The sequence below is a fragment of the Euleptes europaea genome, chromosome 9 (assembly GCF_029931775.1).
Source record: "Euleptes europaea isolate rEulEur1 chromosome 9, rEulEur1.hap1, whole genome shotgun sequence".
Taxonomy (NCBI): Eukaryota; Metazoa; Chordata; class Lepidosauria; order Squamata; family Sphaerodactylidae; genus Euleptes; species Euleptes europaea.
Genome location: NC_079320.1, coordinates 63,126,081 through 63,153,106, shown reverse-complemented (window position 1 = coordinate 63,153,106; position 27,026 = coordinate 63,126,081). Strand labels below are relative to the sequence as shown.

The 27,026-nt window shown below is 43.0% G+C and overlaps 1 protein-coding gene across 1 annotated transcript; it reads left to right on the top strand.

The window, feature by feature from the left end:
• The first annotated feature begins 6,492 nt into the window (after positions 1-6,492).
• On the top strand, positions 6,493-26,934 carry PDGFRL (platelet derived growth factor receptor like). The gene is made up of 6 exons (XM_056855437.1): positions 6,493-6,550; positions 12,541-12,835; positions 19,402-19,553; positions 21,058-21,351; positions 23,796-23,935; positions 26,642-26,934. Exons 1-6 carry the CDS (start codon positions 6,493-6,495, stop codon positions 26,828-26,830), a joined length of 1,128 nt encoding a protein of 375 aa, XP_056711415.1. The 3' UTR covers positions 26,831-26,934.
• Positions 26,935-27,026: the final 92 nt, after the last annotated feature.

The window sequence follows — 27,026 nt, the reverse complement described above, 5'->3', positions numbered from 1 at the left end:
AAATAACATGAAATAAAGCAGCCCTTAAGCTTCAGATTCTAGTAGTTATTTAGAAAAAGTAGCAAGCACTTTGAAGGATACTTTCAGAAGAAATTGGACTGGAAGGCAAATAAACAGTTTCTAATTCTAATTCCCAATGCTTCTAATGAACTCTAACTAATTTTTAAAGCAGCATTTTTTACCTTTTATAGTGAAATTGAGGAAGGAGAAGGGTACATTATTTAGTATTTTTGCATCAACAGTTCTGTATCATGGCTTTAAAATATCCCTACTTAATTTTTTTAAAAGTTAGAGGAAAAATGAACTCTGCTGTGTTTTCCAGCTATTCTTTAACATTTACTGTTTCATATATTTATTTTAGCAGGAAGGTTGCAGATTCTGTTATTTGGATTTATACGAGACAGGAAACAAATTCAGAAACTCATAGTATAATTTTGAACCCTGTGTGTATATGTTCTGATACTTTTCCCTATCCCAGTGAAAAATCCTGGTGGAAATGTGCCTATTCGAGAAAATGTTTAAACACTGTAAGAATTGTTGTACAGGTTTCTGTATCTTCATAAGTATTTTAAGTATAATTATTTACTGGATCTTTTTCATGCAAGAAACTTTAAATGTAAGATTCGTAGCAGGTTTCTTTGATCAAGCCATCTGTTGTTTGATTCGTGTCCAGTTATTCTTCTATGGGTGCAGGATTTTTGATGTGTGCATAGACTCTCTTTCTGTCTGTATAATGGCTTCACTCTTTGTTAGAATGAAGGAAGTAGCTTGACATTTTTATTTCTTTATATAGACATATCTGAAGGTCTATAGCCAGAAATTTAGTGGTGTTATCAAGATGGTGGGGGTGATTGTATGTCATTGTAAAACCACAAAAACTTAAACATATATGTTACCTACGTGCATTTTTAATACACTACCTGTATCTCTCCAGAAATAACAAAATTAGAGGTGTATCACCCATTACTGTGATCATGGCCCAGAAGATCTGATTACAGGAATTAATAGACCATCCGTACACAGAAGAGACATATATATATATAGTCATACTAGGATCTGGATGACCTAGGTTCAGGTTCCCACTCTGCCATGGATGTTGGGTGACCTTGTGCCAGCCAAACCCACTCAGCTTAACCTACATCACAGGGTAGTTGTAAGATAAAATAGAGGAGAAGAGAATGGCGTAAGATGCTTTGGGACCCCATCGGGCAGAAAAGCTTGGCTATAAGTGAACAAATATATGTATATAAACACGCAAGGATCTCTAGATTAGGTTGGCTATTTTTTTCTACTGACTCATTCAGTGATATTTCTGTAGCCTTCTCTTCACCTGTGACTTGCTGAAGCCCCACCCATTGAGCCCCAAGGTTAAGTAAGGAAGTCACTTTCAGTAATGTATCCAAGGGCTATTAATTATTTTTTCTAACTACCAGAAGCCTTAAAGTTATAGCAATGGTGTTAAAAGTCTTATGTTTCAACATTAACAACATGAATGCCCCCAATATTTAAATTAATAACTTGTGCATACAGACTGTTACTACCTACTTCAACAACACATAGTTCACAAGTATTACCTTTTAGGTCCAAAGAACGATTGGATGTTGTTGAAGTTAAAACTTTTAAAACTGAATGGACATTATGATCAATTTTTTAATTTGCTTTTTGGATGTGGCCAATTCAAGTTTCATTCTTAGCATCACCTTAAGGCAACCTTATCAAATAAGTATAAATTGGAAACATGTATTGTGTTTATGGAAGCTAAGCGATGGCCATCAAAAATGCCCTTGCTACAGCTAAAAGACTCATATTAGAACACTGGAAAGGCAAATGTCCACTTCTGGTAAGTCAACTGATTGAGGACCTTAGAACTCTATCATTATTTGAACGCATGGTATAGAGACAACAATTGCTTATGGTCTTATTTGGAAACCTTTTATAGAAACCTATGTGTAGATCTGCCATGACTGTTGTTATATTTTTGTCCCTGTGAATATCTGTTTTTCTTTTTTATTCTGTTTAGTTGCTGGATTTTGATTTTTTCCCCTTGTTTTTTGTTGTTGAAATTTTAAAAAAATGGACATTTGTATTATTGTGTTTATGGAGCAAGATGGGAAGAATGAAAACAAAGACTGGCACATCCATTACATAAAGTTGAGTTCCTACAACCAATGATGGTTGAGTCCAGGAGCAAGTCAAAAGGCATCAACAAAATAACTAGTCAAACAAAAGGAAACTAGAATAAGTGATGTAGGTCACCATTAAAATAACCTCCTTTGATGCAGGCACAGTAGAACCATTCAACACCTGTAATAAGGAATAAAAAGTAGCCCGGTGATCCTGCCAAAACTGAGCAGGATCTCTGAGAATTAAAGTTGGTTAAAACTGTTCCTTTGAAACAAATGTCAAAACATTTCAGGAAATCCTTTCTGTTTCTGGACTTTATTTTTTTTCATTCTAATGTGAAAATAATCACACACCTTGGGTTGGATCCAGACATCGTGTTAGCTCAATCTCACCCAGCCCCCCTCCTTACTGCAGCTCCTGTCCTTGCAAGTTTCATGATCTTGCAAATTTCATGATCCACCAACATAGCCTTTTTGGGTGGTATAAGGGGGACTATTTCCTCTCTTTTTTGATCAACCGAAAAGCTGGTTGAGTCTAGCCCATCAGTAAAAAGTAAAACTAAAGCGGCTCATTTACTAGGGAGTAAGCCTGTTTCACACAGCTAGACCTGACAGGCCATGCAGATCCATGTCTTTAAAGCATTTCCTTCACTTCTATCTTGAGCAAAGTCTTGGGGAAACTTGCTGAATCAGGACTGCGAAACTGTCTCAGATCATTACACGAAAATACTTTTGACTGTTCCTTTTTTAATCAAAAAGAGTGCTTAACTTTGCTGTATTACTGTGTATACTGTACATTGTAGTCATTGTTATTATGTAAATGTTATTTGCTGCTGTGCACATAAATGGGGATAGATCCTTTAGCTTCGGTGCAAGATGTTGAATAATCTGCTAGAAAAAAATCAGTGTTTTATTAATGTAAAAAATATGTGGAAGTGCCAAGGACTAAAAATACTTCCTGGTTCTTTGGGGCTTTTTCACTTTTACAAGAAAATGTTAGTAGTTTTCAGTTACTGTAGATTTGAGAAGAAATGTGTACTTCTGCTGTTCACTGTAAAAAAAAAAAGGCTGTTTAGGACAATAATCCTGCATTTGTTCTGTATTTTTTAAAATAAAGATTAAAATTGTACATGCTGTATAGTTTTATTTTGCGTTTTTAAACACTGAAATGGAAACATGTAAACCATTATGATGGGATATAATAGTAGAGGAAACTGAGGGACCTCGGTGGGGTACAATGTCAGAGAGCCCATCCTCCAAAGCATCCATTTTCTCCAGGGGAACTGATCTCTGTAGTCAGAAGATGAACTGTAATTCCAGAGGATCCTGGGGTCCCATCTGGAGGCTGGCGGCATCCCTACTTGTATGGTATAATGGGAATGTTAACAGACGTGCCTTACAGTCCGGTACGCTGGAAACTTTAAAGTACGTAGCATTCCACTGAGATTAAAACCACGGAGTGGCATGCAACAATTAGGGTTGCTAGGTCCCTCTCCGCCACTGGTGGGAGGTTTTGGGGGCGGAGCCTGAGGAGGGCGTGGTTTGAGGAAGGGAGGGACTTCAATGCCATAGAGACCAATTGGCAAAGCAGCCATTTTCTCCAGGGGAATGATCTCTATCAGCTGGAGATCAGTTGTGATAGCGGGAGATCTCCTGTTCGTACCTGGAGGTTGGCAACCCTAGCAACATTGCTATCAGCATTCTATGAACTGGGCCTGATAATTGTTCCATTCTGGGGATCCAGTAATTCCTTTTGAAGTGCATCATTGCCCTAGGCCATATGTGCAGGGGGCTATCCTGTGGTCCTGCTGACCATTCACACCACAGGAGCCCTTGACGAGCATTCTGCCAAGCCTCTCTTGCATGTCAAGAAGGGTGTCAGAATCCCATACCGTTTTAAGCACCTCAGGTGGGCTGCCGCATTTAATGGCACAGCGTGCTTCTATCCCGGTACAGCCAGAAGTTCAGGCTCGCGTAGACTTCTCACTTTCTACCCAGCGGATGATCAAAGTCTTTCTCCATCTCCAAAGAGCGGTTGGACTTCAGCCATGGCTGTCTGGGAACAAGCCCTTCAGATTCGCCAAATGGGGCCCTGCTTGGAATGTGTGTGTGTTAAGTGCTGTCAAGTCGCTTCCAACTTATGGTGACCCTATGAATGAACGTCCTCCAAAATGTCCTATCTTTAACAGCCTTGCTCAGATCTTGCAAACTGAGGGCCGTGGCTTCCTTTATTGAGTCAATCCATCTCTTGTTGGGTCTTCCTCTTCTGCTGCTGCCCTCAACTTTTCCTAGCATGATTGCCTTTTCCAGTGACTCTTGTCTTATAATGTGGCCAAAGTACAACAGCCTCAGTTTAGGCATTTTAGCTTCTAGGGTCAGTTCACACTTGATTTGATTTATAACCCACTGACCTGTGCTTTTGGCAGTATAAGGTATCCATAACAGTCTCCTCTAGCACCACATTTCAAAGGAATCTAATTTCTTCCTATCAGTTTTCTTTAGGGTTGCCAGACACCAGGTCCCTCTTCGCAACCGGCAGGAGGTTTTTGGGGCAGAGCCTGAGGAGGGCAGGGTTTGGGGCGGGATTTCAATGCCATAGGATCCAATTGCCAAAATGGCAGTTTTCTCCAGGTGAACTGATCTCTGTCAGCTGGAGATCAGTTGTAACAGCAGGAGATCTCCAGCTAGTACCTGGAGGTTGGCAACCCTAGCTTTCTTCATTGTGCAGCTTTCACACCCATACATAGTAATAGGGAATACGATGGCATCAATCAACCTGATCTTGGTGGCCAGTGACTCATCCTTGCACTTCAAAATCTTTTCTAGCTCCTTCATGGCTGCCCTTCCCAGTCTCAACCTCTTTCTGGTTTTTTGGCTGCAGTCCCCCTTTTGGTTGATGATGGAGCCAAGGCATAGAAAGTCTTCAACAATCTCAATCTCCTCAAAGTCAGCCTTAAAGCTGAGTACTTCTCCGGTTGAAGTGCACAAGAACAGTCCCCCAGCATTTACACAGACACATCTATGTTTCTGCACAAACCCCCCCTTCTCCTTTGTCACTTCAGTGCCTGAAAGCAGTAGCATACACATGCACACACTCATGCAGGCACCTCCCGATCAGATGCCCTTCTTCTGGGCTGGAGTTCTCCCTCCCTCCTTTCCTGTTGGCAAATGAAGGGAACTCTCTTATCTGAACTGACTAGTGAAACTGACAAGATAGATGCGCCAGTGCTTGGGAACTGCTGGCTGCTGAAATATGTATGGTTGTGTGTTAAGTGCCATCAAGTCACTTCCGACTCACGGTGACCCTATGAATGAAAGTCCTCCGAAATGTCCTGTCTCTGACAGCCCTGCTCAGATCTTGCAAACTGAAGGCCGTGGCCTCCTCTATTGAGTCAATCCATCTCTTGTTGGGTCTTCCTCTTTCCCTGCTGCCCTCAACTTTTCCTAGCATGACTGTCTTTTCCAGTGACTCTTGTCGTATCATGGTGTGACCAAAATACGATAGCCTCGGTTTAGTCATTTTAGCTTCTAGGGTCAGTTCAGGCTTGATTTGATCTATAACCCACTGATTTGTTTCGTATGGTTACTGCTAAGCCAATGAAGAATGGACTCTCCAACATGTTTGTAAAGTAATTGTGGGATTGTTTGTATAGTGATTGTGGGGTCCTGCATTGCGGGGCGAGGGTTGGGGTCACTGGGGATGTGTGTGTGTGTGGGGGGGAGGTAGATGTTAATTTCCTGCATTGTGCAGGGGGTTGGACTAGATGACCCCGGGGGTCCCTTCCAACTCTGTGATTCTAACCTTTAACGTAATACGTAGCTGCCTAAAATCTATAAAGCGAACTGCTTGCCTCTGGGGGGCGAGGCGCCGGTCTCCCGCCTGTGTTTTGCCGGGAGTCTGGGCATCCCGTTCTGTTCCTCGGCCAAATAAAGAGCTGCCGTTTAATCCAACCTCCTCTCGACTGCCTTTCATTGGCCTCTATAGACAATTGTGGGTCACAACGCTGCAGTCATTCCTTTTGTCTTCTCTCTTTGCATTTTTTAATAATATTTTTATTCTTTTCTTGATTTAAAATGTCAACGCATAATACCCTTATCCAATGTTATAGAATGCTAACGGTACTAAAAAGTCAACTAAGATGACAAAATGAACCACAAATGGACTTTCCCCCTCTCCCATCTGAAAATAGGTGGTGGGTAATCTTTTGCTAACGGATTGCCTTTTGCCTTCTTGATGCTTGCAATGCCCCCCTTTTTTGGGGAGGGGGGGGAAGCCTGATGCCTAAGCCCCAGCCCGGAGCTGGGAGGGCGGCGGAGGGGGCGAGGCCCGGCGTCCTCCTCCTCCTCCCCCTGGCTCCCTTGCACCGCCATGAAGCCCTGGCTCTGGCTCGGCGCGCTGCTGCTGCTGCACCAAACGCTGCACCATGGTGAGTTGGAGCGACGGGCGGCGCCTCTCCTCTCCCTCCCCTGTCCCCGCTTAGAGGCCCTTGACCCACGGGGTTTTGGGTTTTTTTGCCTGGCCCTCGCCACTCTTTGCATGCACCCCCCCCCACCCAATCCAACTTCTCAGAACTCCACAAGAAGCCCCCATGCAGAGTTTTGAGAACTTGGATGGGGGGAAATGCGCATCTGTGTGTGCGTAAAGCGCCTTCAAGTCGCAGCCGACTTATGGCGACCCCTTTTGGGGGTTTTTCATGGCAAGAGACTAACAGAGGTGGTTTGTGTTATTTGCCGGTGCCTTCCTCTGCACAGCAACCCTGGTATTCCTTGGTGGTCTCCCGTCCAAATACTAACCAGTGCCCTCCTCTGCACAGCAGCCCTGATATTCCTTGGTGGTCTCCCATCCAAATACTAACCAGGGCTAGAGAGCGGCGAACCCCAGGCAAAAACCTCCCCGTGCGTAAATGGCCAATGGGATCTTGCAGAACCCCCGAAAGAAACTCCTCTTAACTTGAAAGGGCTCCCCCTTTTAATTTTAGGCATCCCCTGCCGCTCTCCCCAAGGGTCGCGGAGGCATCGGGAAGGCGAGCGGGGTTGTTTGTCCCCCCGCCATCCTGATTCAGATGCAAACGGGGACATTTGTTTTCCCGTTACCTGGCCGAGCGCCTCTTTCTACAGCCAACGTTGGCTGCCAGCAATGGAGTCGGTTGGCCGACACACGCCCCATTAAAGAATTTTGGGAATTTGGACACCCTTCTTTGCTCTGCTTTCATTTAGTTGCTTCAGAACTGGGCAGCTCAGCGTGTCTCTTTAAAAAACACACAACAGTAACCAAGTTTGCAAAATGTGAGCATCCTTTAGAGATGCTAGCACTTGGGTATTTCCAATATTCAGGTACACTTGTTTCCAGTTATCAATCATATACTGGGGGAAATTTGGTTGTTTATACAATGAAATATATGTGTGGGCAATTATCAGAAGTGTTGTGCACATTTGTATTATCTTACTGCACTGAAATAACTTTTCATGTAGAAAAAGCCCAATATACAAAATGGGCCTTGGAAAAGAAGAAGAATTGGTTTTCATATGCCGATTTTCTCTGCCACTTAAGGAAGAATCAAACCGGCTTACAATCACCTTTCCTTCCCCTCCCCACAACAGACACCCAGTGAGGTAGGTGAGGCTGAGAGAGTGTGACTAGCCCAAGGTCACCCAGCTGGCATCATGTGTAGGAGCGGGGAAACCAACCTGGTTCACCAGATAAGCATCCATCGCTCATGTGGAGGAGTGGGGAATCAAACCCGGTTCTCCAGATTAGAGTCCACTGCTCCAAACCAGCGTTCTTAACCACTACACCACGCTGAAAGATGTGCCACTGCACTTTGTCACACATATACCATCCTCCTTGTTCAGTCATAGACTTGTTTGCAACTAGCATCATAACCTTTCTTCACTTGTGTACTCACTTTCTCTATTTGGTCTATATACATTTCACACATTACACACGATAGGAAGCCCAGCTGAGGTTTAAGACTGCACAATCCAAGCTACAAAGAGCATCCCCCATTGAACTCAAAGTCAATGGGTCTTACTTTTGGGGAAACATTGGAATTGCACTAAAACCTTTCTGTCGCTTACTGTTAAAGCATAGCACAACAGATTAATAGTTCAGTGTTTCTGTTACAAAACCCTTTTTTTTATACGTGTAACTGAAATCCACCCAAACAGTTTTCCTCCTTAAATATTGCCAGGCAATTAAAGGACTCTTGCCCTTCTCCCTTTTTTCAGTTTATGCCGACATCAGTGAGGATAAACTCATAGAATTAGGAGATATTACAAGAACTGTCCAATGCAATAACCTGTCATCATAGAATTTCTCAAAGTTATTCATATGCATATTTGTAACATCCAGTGGTGTTGTGGATGAAGGACCAGTTTGGGGGGAGCTTTTAGATGCCAACAGTCACCTGTGGCTTGAAATGCATTTTTTAAAAGAAATAACCCTTTTTACATTTATCCATGCTCTGGTCACATAACCTCTCCCCCCACATGCATATCCCTGTTCAGAAGAGATGAAAGACCACATACCTATCTGGTAGTAGAGATAGTACAAAATCATTAGCATCATACATGCCAGGTATACTCGTAAATGGTTCTCAAATAACAAATCATGGAGCACTGTAATGTTATTAAAAGAAGAGTTGGTTTTTATATGCAGACTTTCTCTACCTTTTAAGGAGAACCAAACCAGCTTACAGCCATCTTCCCTTCCTCTCCCCACAACAGACACCTTGTGAGGTAGGTGGGTCTGAGAGAGTTCAGAGAGAACTGTGACTGGCCCAAGGTCGCCCGGCTGACTTGGTGAGTAGGAGTGGGGAAACCAAGCCGGTTCACCAGATTAGAGTCCGCCGTTCATGTGGAGGAGTGGGGAATCAAGCCGGGTTCTCCAGATTAGAGTCCACCACTACACCACGCTGGCTTTCTAGTCACAGATCTGGCATTAAACAACATCAAAGTTCAAAAAGGAGAAGCAACAGGACCTTTGTCCACAACTTTTGGGATGGACTGTATATGGTTCAAGCCTCTCCTTGACCCTCTGTTCTTAGAGCTGATCGCAGCTGCCACAGCAACAGCCAAGCCAGAGTGGCCTTGATCAATTTGTTTAAGGCTGGTAGCTTCCCCAACTAACAGGCCACGCTACCCAAACCTTAGGGTTCGTTTCTGGGGTGAGACCACGTACAAACCCAAGTTTCACACTTCTGTTTAAGAAAACAAATAAGTTTATTAATTAGAGAGTGCAAAGGATAAACTTTCAAGCAAACAACAGGCATATAAAAATTACAAACGTCTAGTTGCTAGACAACTATCCAGACTAGACTAGACTGCCAGCCAATTTGCTAAGTAACACCAACTTATGTCCACAGCCAACTCCCACTCTTCTCCTACAGAGCGACCGAAGAAAAACAAAGACCCCAGTCCAATCTGGAGGTAATCGTTGCATGAATTACTGTGGCCAGGTCTGACCGAGACAAATAAGGAGACAGCTGATGAGCCCGGCGGAGATAGAAATATGCCAATTTCACCACTGAGGACACTTGTTTGTCCAAGGTTAACAAACTGTCCGGCCAGACCCCCAAGTTCCTTGCAGAGTCCGCTGATGTAAGCTGGACCCCATCCAGAGCAGGGAGCTGCAAACCCCCCAATGACCCAGCATTTCCCAGCCACATAATTTATTTATCTTTAGACTTGTAGCCCTTCCTCTGTCCCCAGCCAAAGCTGGGCTCAGAGTGGTTTACATCAAATAAAAACATATACAATAAATTTACAGGAAAATTCAATCCTAATTAAAACACTAATTTCACAATTAAAACAATTTAAAACAAAAGACACGCAAATCTGTACACAGGGACAAGAACCAGCCTAGGGGAGCAATCAGGGTCCCCTATAAAAATCAGATGGTAAAAAGAAGAAGGGGAGGGGAGGGAGGCCAGCCGTGATGGACAACCGCTGCTGCCCTCAACCATAGGCCTGGCCGAACATTTTGGTCTTACAGGCCCTGCAGATAGGTCCCGCAGGGTCCCATTAGCGAGGGTGTTCCATCAGGCTGGGGCCGAGGCTGAACAAACCCTGGCCCTGGTTGAGGACAACCGGACACTTCTTCAGCCGGGAACAACCAGTAGGTTGGTGGTAGATGAGCACAATGCTCTCTAGGGGGCATAGCAGGAGAGACAGTCTTGCAGATATGAAGGTCCCAGATCATGTAAGGCTTTAACAGTTAAGACCAGCACCTTGAACCTGACCCGGTGCTCCACCTGGAGCCAGTGCAGTCGTCAGAGCTGAATGTGAGCCCTTACCTTCAGCCAGCTCTGCCTCAACCACCCAACCACGGCATCCAGGCACCGGGTCATGGCCAAGACGGCGAACTCAAGCTGTTTATCCAGCAAGAGTCAGTCAGTAATGTTTATTGTGCATGGCCATAGGCCTTTACAATCAAGACAATATTAACAACAACTTAAAATGTATATAAAACCATTAAAAGTCGTAAGATTAAAATACACCAATTTGGCTCCTTTCCTCATTTGCCCTGATTTTCCTGGCCGCAAGGCCACAAAGTGCCATTTTACAGGAAACAAAACAGTCAGTTTCGGAAAGCAAGAAGATTAGTTTATCAGCATCAGATAATGAGTGTAAAGTAGAAATAATATTTTCCAGGAACTTATTCCGAGGCTCGATGTAGAGAGGGCAGGCCAGGATGTAATGGAGTAGATCCTCCACTGAGCTACCGCATATACAGATACGCTGAGCCCAGGGTTTTTTTCAAAAAACACCCAGCAAGAATCTCCGTGGGCATCGTTTGAAATCACAGTGATGTGAGAGCTGCTCTAAGACTATAAGTTGTTACATCTACAAGATAAGAAGATCTGAGATGATCTTTTTTTATCATTTTATACCACGGAGCTGATTTTGTTTGGGCAATTAGATGACTATCAATTAGAGCATCTTCCTTGATCCAGCAAGAGGAAGAACTGGTTGTCATCAGCGTACTGGTGGTACCCAATCCCAAACCTCCTGATGAGCACCACTAGAGGGCGCACTTAGATATTAAATAACATCAGAGACAAGATCGAACCCTGCAGAACCCCACAACCCAGAGGCAGCCTGGATTTACTTCACAAGTATTTTTTTTTAAAGAACAATTACTTTATTTATTAAAACATTTATATTTTGCTTCTCCCCATGGCTCCAGGTAACTTACAATACATAATTAAAACAATATCAAACAGTGATTAAACTCCAATTCCCCCACCCTATTAAAATGCCTGTAATAGACCCTCCATTAAAAGCCTTATAGAACCTACAAGCCTCCAAGGGTGACGACGCCTCCCAGGGAACCCATTCCATAAAATGGGAGCAACCAAAGAGAAAGCAAGAGCTTTTGTTGATGGTAGGTGGGCCACCCTTGGTGAGGGAACACAGAGACACTGGCAGGCAGAAGTTAGTATCTGCTGCATAAGGACGTTTAGGGAAAGATTGTCCTTTAGATATGTGGGCCCCAGGCCATGAAGGGCTTGAAAGGTCATAATCAGCAACTTGAATTGGATTTAGATGGCAAATGGCCTGCAATAGCTCCTAGTAGGGTTGCCAGGTCCCTCTTCACAACCGGTGGGAGATTTTGGGGGTGGAGCCTGAAGAGGGTGGGGTTTGGGGAGGGGAGGGACTTCAATGCCATAGAGTCCAATTGCCAAAGCGGCCATTTTTCTCCAGGTGATCTGATCTCTATCGGCTGGAGATCAGTTGAATTAGCAGGAGATCTCCTGCTACTACCTGGCAGTTGCAATACAAACTAGGCACCTCCGTGCCAGTACCAATGGTTAGAAAATCTGCAACGGAGTCTTCAGTACAAAAATAGCAAGAAATCTTATTGGTGCTTACATATATAACATCAACAATACAAGAGTGAAAGATACATATAAGAACAGTCAAAGTTATATACAGTATGTACAATCTAAATAGGGTGCAGTCTCAGTGCACCAATTGCCATGTTCTTTCAAGTAAATGTGTATTTTCTTCAAAAAGTCCAATAGTAGGTACTATCCCAAAAGCACACTTTTTGGGAAAAGGTGGGGGTAGTTAGCAACCCTAGCTCCTAGTCATAATTGATTTTGTAAAGGAGTGCCATCTCTCCCTAGGGGAAGAAAACTAGTAATTGTTCATTTGTATGCATAAATTTAAATGTATGCAAATTTAAAATTGCTTGTCTGTGAGCATGCTGCCTGAAGTAATAAAAAATTAATAGAGTATCAAAAAGTAGACCCACTGCTCTGGCTTGTTTAAATCTAAATGTTGCATCGATAGTAGGTTTATTCTAGAATCTATCAGAAGGAGAAAAAACATTTTGGAGGAAAGTGTGCCTCCTTAAGGCATAAATACAAATGTTGATATTTGCACTGTATTTTTTCATTCTCCCTTGTGATAGCTGTTGGTCAGTCTGCAAAGAACAAGCGTCCCAAGGAACCAGGGGAGAACAGGATTAAACCAGCTAACAAAAAAGTAAAACCCAAAATTCCCAAATTAAAGGAGAGAGAATCCACAGACTCATCCCCAAAGATCTACTCCATAATGACGCAAGTGATGGATAAGGGCCGCTTTCAGAAGCCTGGTGCCACTCTGAGCCTTTCTGCGGGGCAGAGTTTAGAACTGCGGTGTAAAGGGAATAAAATTGGGTGGAGCTATCCTTCTTATCACGACACTTTTAAAGACTCCAGACTCAGGTAAGAGTTTGAAAGATGGACATTATTAGAGTTGCTACCAAACTTAATTGAAGGGGGGGGGGAATCCAAAGCACATTTGTTCTCCTCATGTACAACATGTATAGGAGTTGAAAGGAAGTTAAACTAATGGGTGTCTTATTGTCGAAGGCTTTCACGGTCAGAGTTCATTGGTTCTTGTAGGTTATCCTGGCTGTGTAACCGTGGTCTTGGAATTTTCTTTCCTGACGTTTCGCCAGCAACTGTGGCAGGCATCTTCAGAGTAGTAACACTGAAGGACAGTGTCTCTCGGTGTCAAGGGTGTAGAAAGAGTAATATATAGTCAGAAAGATACTGCAGACTTGGCCAACCTGAGAAATCAGCAGTGGCTGAACATGGACTGACACAAACAGGACACAGGGTCTTATTCCAAGACACTGAAAGACTGGACAATTCTACCAACTATTTTGTCAGATTGCACAGAGAAGCCATTGAAATTCATAAACATCAGCACAACTTTAACAGAAAAGAGGAGAGTTTAAGAATGAATAAGGCTTGGCTTCCTGCCCTGAAAAACCTCCAGACAAAGACAACATTCAACAATAGCCATACAGATTAGTTTTGGATTACACACATTAACAGATCACTTCAGGATACAATGGTTCCATATTAACACACCATACCCTCATTAGCACATTATCTTGATACTTACAGGACAATACTTTTGCAGGACAATACTCAGCTCAAACCCAACCCCTTTCTGACTATATATTACTCTTCCTACACCCTTGACACCGAGAGACACTGTCCTTCAGTGTTACTACTCTGAAGATGCCTGCCACAGTTGCTGGCGAAACGTCAGGAAAGAAAATTCCAAGACCACGGTTACACAGCCCGGATAACCTACAACCGTGTTGGCGAATCTATGGCACGGGTGCCACTTCCGGCACGCGTAGCCCTTTCTGCCGGCACGCACGGTTCCTCCAAGCCGCTGGCCTTTCCGGCTCTGCCCCACCACGGATGGGGGAGGCTGTAGCCCAGGGGTGGGGAACCTCCGACATCATTGGCAGTGGCCCCCGGACTCTCCCACAGAAGCTGCCGCCATTGCCGCCGCTGGAGCGTGCGCGGCCAGCCAGGCGGGTGGGAGAGTGGGGAACAGAAGCTGAGCGCTCACACTCAGCATGGCCGGCGGCTTCTCCGGCGCCCTCTGGGCCTGTGCGGGCGGAGGGGCATGGCTGGTCGGTGGGTGCGAAGGAGGCGCCCTCTGCCCCACCCTGCTCGCCTCTCACAAGCCTGCCACCGCGCCCCACCGAGTGGCAAATCCAAGGCAAAACCTCCCATGTATAAATGGCCTCTTTCTTTTTCTGTCTCCCTCTGTCCTTTTCTTTCTCTCCCTTGCTCCATTTCTTTCTCCCTTTCTCTCTCTTTTTCTTTCTTTCTCTCCCTCCCTTCCTTCCCTTTCCCCCTCCCTTCCCTTCTTTCCTTCCTTCCTTCCTTCTTTCCCTCCAGCAGCTTCTCCGGCACCCTCTGGGTCTGTGCGGGCGGAGGGGCGTGCAGTCCTATTCCACCTTTGAAGTGCCCACAAGCTATCCTCCAAACACCTTTCCATTTGTCTTGATATGTAGAGAGAAAACACTAAGGAACTAGTTGCCAATCTCCAGGTACTAGCTGGAGATCTGCTATTACAGGTGATCTCCAACCAATAGAGATCAGTTCCCCTGGAAAAAATTGCCACTTTGGCAATTGGACTCTATGGCACTGAAGTCCTTCCCCAAACCCCGCCCTCCTCAGGCGCCACCCCAAAAACCTCCCACTCATGGCGAAGAGGAACTTGGCAACCCTAGCCTCTCCCTCTGGGCCCCCTCTGGGGGTGGTATTCAGGTTACATTGCCGCATTGGCACTCGGTGATAAATAAGTGGGGTTTTGGTTGCAGTTTGGGCAGTCGGTCTCTAAAAGGTTCGCCATCACTGACCTACAAGAACCAATAATGGGTGTCTTAATTGCCACTAAATCAAATGAAGCAAACTTTAGGGTGAATGATGAAATATCCATGGGAATTACAAAAGAAATTAGCTGTTCTGAACCCTCTTTGGTTGGGGGAAAGTGGGGATATAAATGTTTGAATAAATGAATAAGTTTAAAAGAATTTGGGTAAGACTCAGAAATTTCACACAAATTAGTTTTCCAACTTTTACAAGTTTCCTAATATAGCAATATTTTCTGCTTAACAATAATATTGTAAAGTATGCATTATCATGAGAATTTCTGATGATTCTAGAAAATGAAAATCCCCTATATTTGAAATTAATTTCACTTTCATAAGTATTCCCTATTATAAAGGGCGTGAAGCTTACCCTTACCTTTGATATGTATGTATTTTGCATCTGCTGCTGGAACAGAGGAACTGTGCAACTGGGCCTTAGTTTTCCCAGAGGGAGGAAAAGCTGAAAACGGGAGGGCAGATAAAGGTAGGCTGGCAGGAAGGAAGGACAGAAGGAAACAGGACAAGGAGAGAGGATATGGGGGCTTTCAAGGGAGGGAAGGAAACAGTGGTGAAGGGAAAATGTGATGCACTTTGCAAGTCTATGCAGGTCCTTTGTCTAAGTGATTTTCTTCCATATTAAGTTTTAGCTTGTATGAAGAATGATTCCTTTGGAGAGCGATCAAAGTCTTAGCAATGTATTAGTTTACTTCAGTAAGCAACTAAGGAATAAAAGGTACAAATCAAACATCAATGTTTACTGTTGGGACATACTGGGATGTTAAATCTTTTCCCCAAATAAGTTCTCACGTCTATTAGTCTGGCTTTACTTTTGTTCCCTTGCTCTCTTTGAAGCCTAGTCCTTCACACTGGGAGAAAAAGAGGTGCCTCAGGCAACCATTTACCAATAAAGTCAATCAAGTTGTTTATCAGATTTGTGGTACTTACCTAAAACCATCTTTGGTTTTATTTTGGAGAATGAGTTATAGCACATTAGTCCACTAGATGGCAGATTTGACATTGTGATCCAACCTTGACCATGGGGGTGGGGGGTTAAGTATAATTGTGGCTTAACCAGCCATGTGTGCTTATTAACATGTCAAATAGCCTGTTGATAAAATTAAGCCTAGCTTTTTAAATGTACAAAGACCTTAGCTGGGAACACAGCTGAAATTCTGCATGGGAAGGGTAAATTTCAAATGTAGGAACCTATGACATTTCTTTATACTCCAGTTGTTTGTATTGTCAACATTTGTCTACCTGTTGAAAGCCAAAATATGGGACTCATAAATGCCCTGAGCAGAGCCATGATTAATTTAGCAGTGCCATATTTGAAGCATGGATTCATCTGAAAACTGAACTGTTATTTATACTTTGAGCTGAAAAATTAAACCCAATATTTTTCTAACCAAGGGAGAGGCACCCATATAGGACTTTCCCCCTTTCCTCGGTTTGCTTACATTTCAAGGGCCTATACTGAAAAAATAGGATGTATTGCAGTCAAGCTTTGGTACTTCTAAGTCCCTTCAGTTTCCGTGGAAAAGAGCCAGACATGGGTTTAAATTGATGCGACATAGATGTGCTTGACTTTGGCTGGATCTCATCCATAATCTGCTGAAACTTGCTTTAAAAATAGCCTCAGGCAGATATGAAAAGGTTGTGGCTTATATTTAGCTACGCGTTATACAGGCTTCATCATTCAATTAGAAGGGGGGAAAACCCAGTAGTGTTTAAACAGCAGTTAGTTGTTATATTAGTTATAGTCATTTTGTTTCTTTGAAATTAATAAATCAACTGTTAATACTGCTGTTTAAATACTACTGATTTGTTGCCCCAGAATTACATTGGTGGTGCTTAGAGTTTATTTTAATTTACTGCACTTTAGTTGTGCAATCACTTACTGAGCGTGGAGATAGTTTTCTACCTTTTGGGGTCCCTGTCAAGTATTTTATAACTCAGCACAAATTGAGAACTGCCACAAAGTGCTTCAAGCAAGGAAGGTTTTTTTTAAATATATTTGGAATGGCCAAGTTCAAAAACCCAAAAAGGACAGTTGATGAGAATTACAATGTATGAAAAAGACTGTGTGGTATAACTAAGACTGCTTCCTCAAACTGCTTACTCAAATATTGACATATGATTAAACAAATTCCCATTGTACATGAACATTTTTAAATGCATTGATCCCTCAGGATGAGACAAGAAGCAATGTATTATCAGGTTCTCTAGTATTTATTTATTTATTAGATTTCTATGCCTCCCTTTTTCAACCAGGTCGGACTCAGAGTACATATTCTTCGGCATTTGTACTCAATATAGGAGGCACAAACAAGGCGGAAGGGAGTAAAGTGTATTCAGAAATTCTGCAAAGAATGCTAATTGCATTTGGTCAACTTAGCTGGATCGGGGGGAAATGCATCTGCCAAAGATACATTACATTTTTTTTCCTAGCCAGAAACATGATTTTCACAGTAGTCAAAACTGAATACAAATGACAAAGTTCAGTTCAAAATGCTTCTTTGGAGAGGGGGGGTGTTGTCTGCTGAGTTGGAGCCAAGTACAATAGAGGTGTGCTCGGTCACTCCCTTCATTGACCCCATCCATGGTGAAGAAGAAGAGGAGTTGGTTTTTATATGCCGACTTTCTCTACCACTTAAGGGAGTCTCAAACCGTCTTACAATCACCTTCCCTTCCCTTCCCCTTCCCACAACAGACACCCTGTGAGGTAGATGGGGCTGAGAGAGCTCTTAATAGAACTGTAACATGCCCAAGGTCACCCAGCTGGCTTTGTGTGTAGGAGTGGGGAAACAAATCCGGCTCACCAGATTAGCCTCCGCCCCCCATGTGGAGGAGTGGGGAATCAAACCCGGTTCTCCAGATCAGAGTCCACTGCTCTAAACCACTGCTCTTAACCACTATACCATGCTGGCTAGGCATAAGGGGGATCTCAGCTGGATCCAGGCATGATGGAAGGGGGTAGTGGGAGCTGGTCAGCCCTAATGGGGCTTTTAGGGGGGAAATAATGGCCACAACGGGATGACTGAAAAAAGTGCATAGGAAACTTGTGTGGACTTGTTCACGACGGCAGTGCATACACAGGAGAGAATTGTCCCTGTGCGGAGGCTGCCGATATTGTATTACATAATTGTGTTCTACTCCCCCTCCTTTCGATGGAAGGAAGTTCTGCACAGCTGTTGTAGGGCCAGGTTCTTTCAGAGAGTATGCAATATATATTTTTGGCTCAGTGTAGGAGACTTATTTCCTTAGTGCGATAGGAGAGAATTCCCCTCTTTCCTCTATTATGGCATTTGCTTTAATCCTAAGCTGATGGCTTGATAACTACAGAGATGTAAGGAAAGGAGAGAGGGAGAGCCTTGTTCATCAATCAGTCTGCTCTGCTTTCCTAATTTTCAATAAAATTAAAGGAAAAGGAAAATTGGCTACATAGAATGCAGAGCTTTCCGTGTTTGATGTTCGTCTTAAGAAATGGTAGGGTTAGACAGAGCTGAAACATAGTGATGTACACCCGTGTGCTTCCCTTTAAACATCTAATCGCAATGCTTTTTATGAACTGGAGAAGGTGGGAGTGTTCAAACAACCCTGGAGCAAGCTGAGCCAAGTGGGCCCCAGCAGCGCTGGGAGCACCAGAGGGGCTGGTTTTGAGGTGGGCTGTGAGGACGAGAGCCGAAGGGCCACTTGGCTCATCTTGCTCCTGGCCGCCAGTGGCCCTCTAGTTAAAGGGACAGCCTGCCATGGTGTATTAAGGTACTTGCATATATACAGAAGATCAGGCATCAAGTACTTTACAACTGGAACTGTTTTTGACAGAGTGGACCCTTATACTATTTTTTTTTCTTTCCTTTCCCTTCCCTCTTTCCCCAGCATGTTCTAAGGGTAAATTAATCTGCTGGAATGCTCGTTGTTGCAATAAAGGATATGTTTAAGCAAAAAAAAAAAAAATCTACACAAAATCTATCATGCTACACTCTTTCAAAACATAGAGTAAATATTCCACTTTTGTTAATCTTGAGAATTATCCTGGAAGTCTTAAGCAAACTATTTCATGGTGGGGTGAAAAAAAATATGAAGCGTCTAAAAAAGTAAAGGTCCCCTGTGCAAGCACTGGGCCATTCCTGACGCATGGGGTGACATCACATCCCAACGTTTACTAGGCAGACTTTGTTTACGAGATGGTTTGCCAGTGCCTTCCCCAGTCATCTTCCCTTTACCCCCAGCAAGCTGGGTACTCAATTTACCGACCTCGGAAGGATGGAAGGCTGAGTCAACCTTGAGCTGGCTACCTGAAACCGACTTCCATTGCGATCGAACTCAGGTTGTGAGCAGAGCTTGGACTGCAGTACTGCAGCTTACCACTCTGCGCCACGGGGCTCCTCATGATTTCCAAAGAAGCATTCAGAAAACTAAAATAAAGACTGAAACCTGCTCTAAAACATGGTAATTCATTTCAGCAATTTTAAAGCTTTTTTGTTGCCTTTTTATGTGGATTTGTGAATGGGTGGAAGTGGCACAACAACGTATTAAGTCAAGTAATGAGACCCCTTACAACCACTTCCAGCTGTGTTTAGCTGTGCTTTCTCTTCTTTCTAGTGTCAAGCAACATGACAGATACAGTCAGCTGATCTTGACAAATTCCACTGTAGCAGACACCGGTGAATACAGCTGTTGGCTTCTTGTATGCAAAGGTTACAACTGCAAGAAGGATGAGTCAAAAACAGGCTCAACGTACATCTTTTTTGCAGGTAACAGAGTGGATCAATGGCCCCAAAGAAAGCCAGTCGTGTGTTTCTTTGTTCATGTGCATATTACACTATCCCTGTGAAACTACAGTGATTTTAGAACTTGATCAGAGCCATAATAGTTAAAGCAGATAAAACCTGCTTTGTGAGCTCAAGGCCTTTTATGCATGGCTGTTTTCCTTGCAATCCCCCCCTCACTGCTTCGGGGCTTTGCTTTGATTATGCATGCCTTTTCCAACTATCAGAGGTTGACTCACTCTCCCTGCGCATTCCGCTCACGTTTTCTGCGTGGAAACACACGGGGAATGCGAGGCGACCTCTGACTGTCGGAAAAAACATGCATAATCAAAGCAAAGCCCTGAAGCAGTGTGTGTGTGTGTGTGGGGGGGGTGACCGTGAGGAAAACAGCCTTGCATAAAAGGTCCAAATGGGAAAGATCTGCTTATTTTTAGGCTGTTACTGCATTTGTATTCCCAGCTACGTATTAAGAGTTTGAAAATGTTATAAAAAATACTGTTCTCACTTTCTATGTATTCCCACCGATGTATTAAGAGTTTGAAAACGTTATAAAAAATACTGTTCGCACTTTGTTTGGCCCCTTTAGCTGTGAAGACATCTTCCAACCATTTATAAGCAGTGGTATCCAAAAACCCTTTTAAAGCGATTTTTTTTTACAACATTTTCAAACTCTTAATACATCGCTGGGAATACAAAGTGCGGTAATCCCCTTAATTAGGCTCAGATATATGTTGAAGCAGTAGGTTCCAATTCAGTGATGCTGCTGGAAAATCCAAGCGTACCGTTCAGACTCTTAACATTGTAGACCACAACGCAGCTTGACACTTCACACTTCTTTTGAAATGCAGGACAATGGCCGCTTTGGCAATTGGACTCTATGGCATTGAAGTCCCTCCCCTCCCCAAACCCTGCCCTCCTCAGGCTCCGCCCCAAAAACCTCCCGCCGTTTGCGAAGAGGGACCTGGCAACCCTCCTTATGAGTAATTGTTGGCAAAGCCTGTACTGAGGCCCATTTTCTCTCCAGAGTAATCGGTACATCTGTGGGAAAGTATAGATATGTGCTAATGGTGGGCATGCAAACTGAAGGTGTAGCCTCAACTATGCTGTTGTAAAGTATGACCAACTAAACTTTCAACTAACTTTTTCATTTTGTTCCCTTTAAGAATCTTTTCATAAAGTTCTTAGATATCAATGTATTGTTAGTCAAATTTCAAATTCAAATTCCTTTATTGGCATAGTACAATCTGCAGTATAAAAGGATAAAGGTTAAGAGTAAAATAAAATTAATATAAATCATTCCTTAATGTTGTGATTCTACTTTCGACTATATTGTATTGTTAGTCAATATCAGATATTACAACTCTGGTAAAAATTGTTTTCTCCTATTGTTGAATGGTTTTCTCCTATTGTTGCAAGGAGGTTAGACTGTTAAACCAATTAAAGTACACCATGCTTGTACATAACACACATTACATTCCTTTTTAAACAGATAAAGGGGAGCTCTTTGTTCCTTCTCCCAGCTATTTTGAGGTGGTATATCTTAACCCAGATAAACCGGCGGTGATCCCTTGCCGAGTTACCAACCCATCAGCAAAAGTAACTCTTCATCAGGAATTTCCAGCAGAAGAAGTCAAAGTGGATGGAATTAACATTATCTATGATGTAAAGAAGGGCTTTGTCTATCAGCACCCAAAGTCTGAACACAAAGGAGTAGTTTACTGCAGAGCCGAATCAAGGGGAGCACCCCAGATTTCCATTAAATACCAACTGCTTTATGTGGAAGGTAAGATTAATTGAGCTGGTGGAACATCATTTCGCCATTCATCCACTGGAAATTATTGTATGAATGGACCCAGAATACTTTTTCAACACAGTTCAACCAATTTAAGAAGGATGTAGACAAGCTGGAACATATTTAGAGGAGGGCAACAAAGATGGTGAGGGGTCTGGATACCAAGTATATGAGGAAAGGTTGAAGGAGATGGGTAGGCTTAGCTTGGAGAGGAGATGACTGAGAGGTGGCGTGATAACCATCTTCAAGTACTTGGAGGGCTGTCATACAGAGGACGGTGCCGAGTTGTTTTCTATTGTCCCAGAAGGTCGGACCAGAACCAGCGGGTTGAAATTAAATCAAAAGAGTTTCTGTCTAAACATTAGGAAGAACTTTCTAACAGTTAAGAGTGGTTCCTCAGTGGAACAGGCTTACTTGGGAGGTGGTGAGCTCTCCTTCCATGGAGGCTTTTAAGCAGAGGCTAGATGGCCATCTGTCAGCAATGCTGATTCTATGACCTTAAGCAGATCACAAGAGGGAAGGCATCTTGACCATCTTCTGGGCATGTGGGGGACACTGGGTGTGTGTGGGGGAGGTAGTTATGAATTTCCTGCATTGTGCAGGGGGTTGGACTAGATGACCCTGGTGGTCCCTTCCAACTCTATGATTCTATGAACCTGAGCATGGTGGATTTAATAATGGTTTTTTTATGAACTGCTTGTGTGACCCCTTTATGATAAGGAAAGCAAGAAGCACAGGTAGAGCAATGTGCACCACAATAGGATCATTCTTGACTTGCTACCTCAGCACATAGAGCCATTTTTATAATCTAACAGGCATGTGTGTTTGCTGCCCAGTTAGACATGCAAATTTTTGCTTACAATGAAGGTATGACCAACATATTTTCCCCAGGCTAAATGTTTTCCCTCACCATGGCTTTATCAGTGGAAGGGTGACTTCAGTTCTAAGCTGGAATGTGGAAGTACAGCCGTCACGAGGAAATAATACGATTTGCATAATTTTCACACATCACGTTCAGCTTCATTTTATTTGGTTATCTTGGCAAAGATATTTGCTTTTGTTAGACAGAGTATACATAGCTTTGGAACTACCTAAAAAAATTGTTATTTCAGTTTAAGTTTTGTTGCCCTTCTAAAATTACCATTATTACAGTTACGATTGTAAATTACCAATACCTGCAGGCTCAGAAAGAAAAATCCGTGGATGGACAGTTCTAAAAATGCTTTCTGTAACAGAGTCACAACACAAAAAATGGTGACTGCTTATACAGCCCAAATAAATACCATCCAAGTGAAACTTTTAAAAAGATGAACACGTTATTTTAGGTTCAGATTTAAAGTGGAGATGCTCCTGTTTGTTTCAAGTGCACTTAGTGTACTTTAGAGAAAATGTCCTAGGCACTGTGCTAATATAATAAAGATTAGCATTTAAGTACTATAGAAAAGCCAATCTGTATCTACAAATAAATTTATTATGGTTTCCCACAGAGAGAAATTAGATCTAAGATGCAGGAAGGTTAAAAGAGAGCTAAGGATAAAGTACAATAACAGTCCCTTGTTGCCGCAGAGCTTTTATGCTCGCTCGTTTGAATGCCGCTCCTTCAGCAGTGTTAAATGGAAGATACGATAACTTACCTTATTCAGATAGACATTGTCCAAGTGATCTGGAGTTGACACACTACTTCATATGATGTTGGCATGTCCCCAATACAATTCTTATCGCAGTCAATGGATTGTGTGTATGTGTGTGTAAAGTGCCGTCAAGTCGCAACCAACTTATGGCGACCCCTTTTGGGGTTTTCATGGCAAGAGATTAACAGAGGTGGTTTGCCAGTGCCTTCCTCTGCACAGCAACCCTGTTATTCCTTGGTGGTCTCCCATCCAAATACTGACCAGGGCTGACCCTGCTTAGCTTCTGAGATCTGATGAGATCAGGCTAGCCTGGGCCATCCAGGTCAGGGCAGTCAATGGATTACCCCTATTTTAATAAAATTACCTGCCACCGTAACAAAAGATAAACTAGTCCCCTTTTCGCTGGTGGATAGAGATCCAAGAACACCACTGGTGGTGACCAAGTATCCCTCCACCATATTTTCCTTAAAGAAATAAAGGCTCCCCATTTACTGCTCAAGACCTTTGGGTCATGGGAGCTTGAAAAAGAAAAGGAAATAAAGTACAATAAATAAAAATTGTAGATATAATTCAAGGTAGACAATATTTTTATTAGTCCTTGCTCCTGTGTCTCTAAGCATTATTTGATTTGCAGAAATTCGTTGGTTGTGAACATGTGCGTTGATTTCTGCTGATCACTCCCTTATTAGAGGAGCAACATATTAGGCTGGTCTCCCCCCCCCCCGCCCCCCAACATCTTCACTGCAGTTTCAGATGAGGAACCACTTTTTCTTTCATGTCACCTGTCACCTGCCTTTTTACCAGTCCCCAGTGGTCCACCTTCAACTACAATTAAGGCATCATCCAACAGTGCAAGCGGCGGAGACGATATCAGCGTTCTGTGCACAGTTTTGGGAGAGCCAGATGTAGACGTGGAATTCAACTGGATATATCCAGGGCAAGAGGTAAGCTGCTATTTCTTCTTGTTATTATGTGCCTCAAATAAAACAGAAGTGTTAGCGAGAATCTTACAAAAGTGTAAAAACTTAACTGAGCCGGGCTTTCGCTGGGGAGGGCGGGATATAAATATAATTAAATAAAAATATAAATAACATTGTTAGCTGCAAACAGAACTGGTCAAGTCTTGAAGACGTTCAGCCAGTGTAGTGTTGATAATATTGAACTCTATCCTATTCCCCCCCCCCACACACACACAACTTAAGTGTTAAACTACATCTTATGGAAGATCAATGCTCTGATTTCCTAATGTTTAATGGGCGAGGTGTGTGGTGTGTGTGTGTGTGGGGGGGAGGAATGGATGGATCCAATGTGGATCAGAGCTACAGCTCTGAGATGAACCCCTCCCCCTCACATAACACATTCACCAAACCACCATTAGCCCCAGGAAGGGGAAGAAGTCAGCTATGATAACTGGTTGCATTTGACTCCCTGCTAGAAAAGCTTGCAGGAAGGAAGCTGAACAATAGACATGTATCTGTTCCAGGGTATTAACTCACAGAGTTGCCTTTTTCTGAGGAGGAGGATCCTAGCCTCAATTCTTTTCCTTGACAGGTTGAAGGTGCAGCACTGAACATGGGGGTCAATGCTGTACAATAGTTTAATAACAGATTTGTTACCGGTGAGAAAATTACTGACATGAGACTCCTCAAAGACAATCTGGAAACTTCAGTTATTACAAAATACAGCAAAATACAATAATAACCCAGTTACTGGCTGGGGCTAACTAAAGGTAAAAGTAAAGGTCCCCTGTGCAAGCACCGGGTCATTCCTAACCCATGGGGTGACGTCACATCCCGACGTTTTCAAGGCAGACTTTGCGGGGTGGTTTGCCAGCATCTTCCCCAGTCATCTCCCCTTTATCCCCAGCAAGCTGGGTCCTCATTTGACCGACCTCGGAAGGATGGAAGGCTGAGTCAACCTTGAGCCCGCTACCTGAAACCGATCGAACTCAGGTTGTGAGCAGAGCTTTTGACTGCAGTACTGCAGCTTAACACTCTGCGCCATGGGGCTTCTTGGGGCTAACTGGTGGGTACTAAAGAGCCTTGTGGCACAGAGTGATAAGCTGCAGAACTACAGTCAAAAGCTCCGCTCATGGCCTGAGTTCGATCCCGACGGAAGTCAGATTCAGGTAGCCAGCTCAGGGTTGACTTAGCCTTACATCCTTCCGAGGTCAGTAAAATGAGTACCCAGCTTGCTGGAGGTACAGTGTAGATGACCGGGGAAGGCAGTGGCAAACCACCCCGTAAACATAGTCTGCCTAGTAAATGTCGGGATGTGACATCACCCCATGGGTCAGTAATGACCTGGTGCTTGCACAGGGGACTACATTTACCTTTTTAACTGGTGGGTGCATGAAAGATCTGCCCTGGCAGCCAGTTTGTTTTTCAAAGTCTGGGGTCCTCTTATCTTAGCACTACCTCTCCCCTGTGGAAGCTCCACTCTGTAGAGCAAGAACTGTTGACTGTACTTTACTGTCTTGGAACTGAGATAACAACTGACCTGAGAGTTTTTAAAGTCTTAGTTTTTAAAGACATTCCCAAATTAACACTTAACTGCTTAAGACCCAGTCTAATTGCATCACTATTGCACCACAATTGCGGCTAGACCTTATCTATGCATAAGGGCAAAGTTGTATTCTGGAAAACACAGCAGTTCCAGCCGTGTTAGAAGCAAACATTGGAAAAGACACAGCACATCTGATTCATCTTCCTGTGACAAGAAAATTGTGTGAAAACAAAGCTGTAAATATAACATATTATGCATTCAACGCTGGTGGGCTCCTTTACAATTCTAAGAACACTTTCCTGGAAGTAAGCCTCATTGAATTGACTTCAGTATGATGCTGAGTAGACCTGTTTATGATCACACTGCAGCTTTCTTAGTTTTAGCTTAATTCTTGAACTGAAAAACGTAAGGAAACGTGCTAAAATATTTTTACCATTAACACGACTAGCAGGATAATAATTTGCCCATCAGTGTTTGGATCAAACAAAATTTGAGGAAACAAAATTGAAACTGGTTTAAAATGTCCAAGGCTGTACCCATTTATTCCTGAATAAATCCTATGCAAAATGAATAGGACTACATACCAAATTCATGGAATCAAATAATTATTAAACGCTATCTTGAAGGACCCAAATCTTACGTGCTCTGTCTTCTTTTGGATCACTACTCAGATCACCACAGAAACCAAATAATATTAAACCCAAAGGAATAAAAACCTAACATCAGCAATTTCTATTCAAGGCAGATGTATTTAAGGCAGTATTGTGCTGTTGAGGAGTCTATTACTAAGGATGCAGTTCTGTGTATAGTTACTCTCAAGTAAATCCTGCTGAATTCAGTAGGACTTACTTCTGATTAAACTGTGCATTATATCCAGTTGCAATAGCGTAGAGTATGGCGCTCTGACCTAAATTCAGTTTTACTTTCCAGATGTTAAGGCTAATATGAATTTAAAACAGGTAGCAGCAGACACTCCTTTCATTTATGAGAAGAGCTATGATTCTATTACTAAAACAGCAGCCCAGCCTCTTCCCTTGATTGCTCTGCAATGTTTCATGCTAAAACAAAATACTGCTAATTTTTATTGTGTACGTCTTACATAAATGTACACTATTTACTGTTTTATTTTGGTGTTTTTCAAACAGTATGAAAGGCCTGTGATTATCCAAGACACTTGGAGGCTGATCGACAGAGGAATCAGTCACACCACAAGAATCTCAGAGAGTGTCATCATTGTAGAAGATTTTGAAACCATCGACACTGGGAACTATATTTGTATAGCTCAGAACCTCCGAGGACAGACGACAGTAGCTACCCACATTGAACTGATATGATACACTGAGCTTGAAGTAGAGCCAGAACAGGAAATATATTGCTGGACTGTTTCTGGCTAACTTTTACACACTGAACTGGAAGTAAGATATGTCCTTACTCTATACATTCCATTCTTTTTGCGTATAAGTAGACTGCAGGCTTGTAGTCATAAGATGCTGATTGACAAGTAGTTCAGCATAATGGCTGAACTATGAA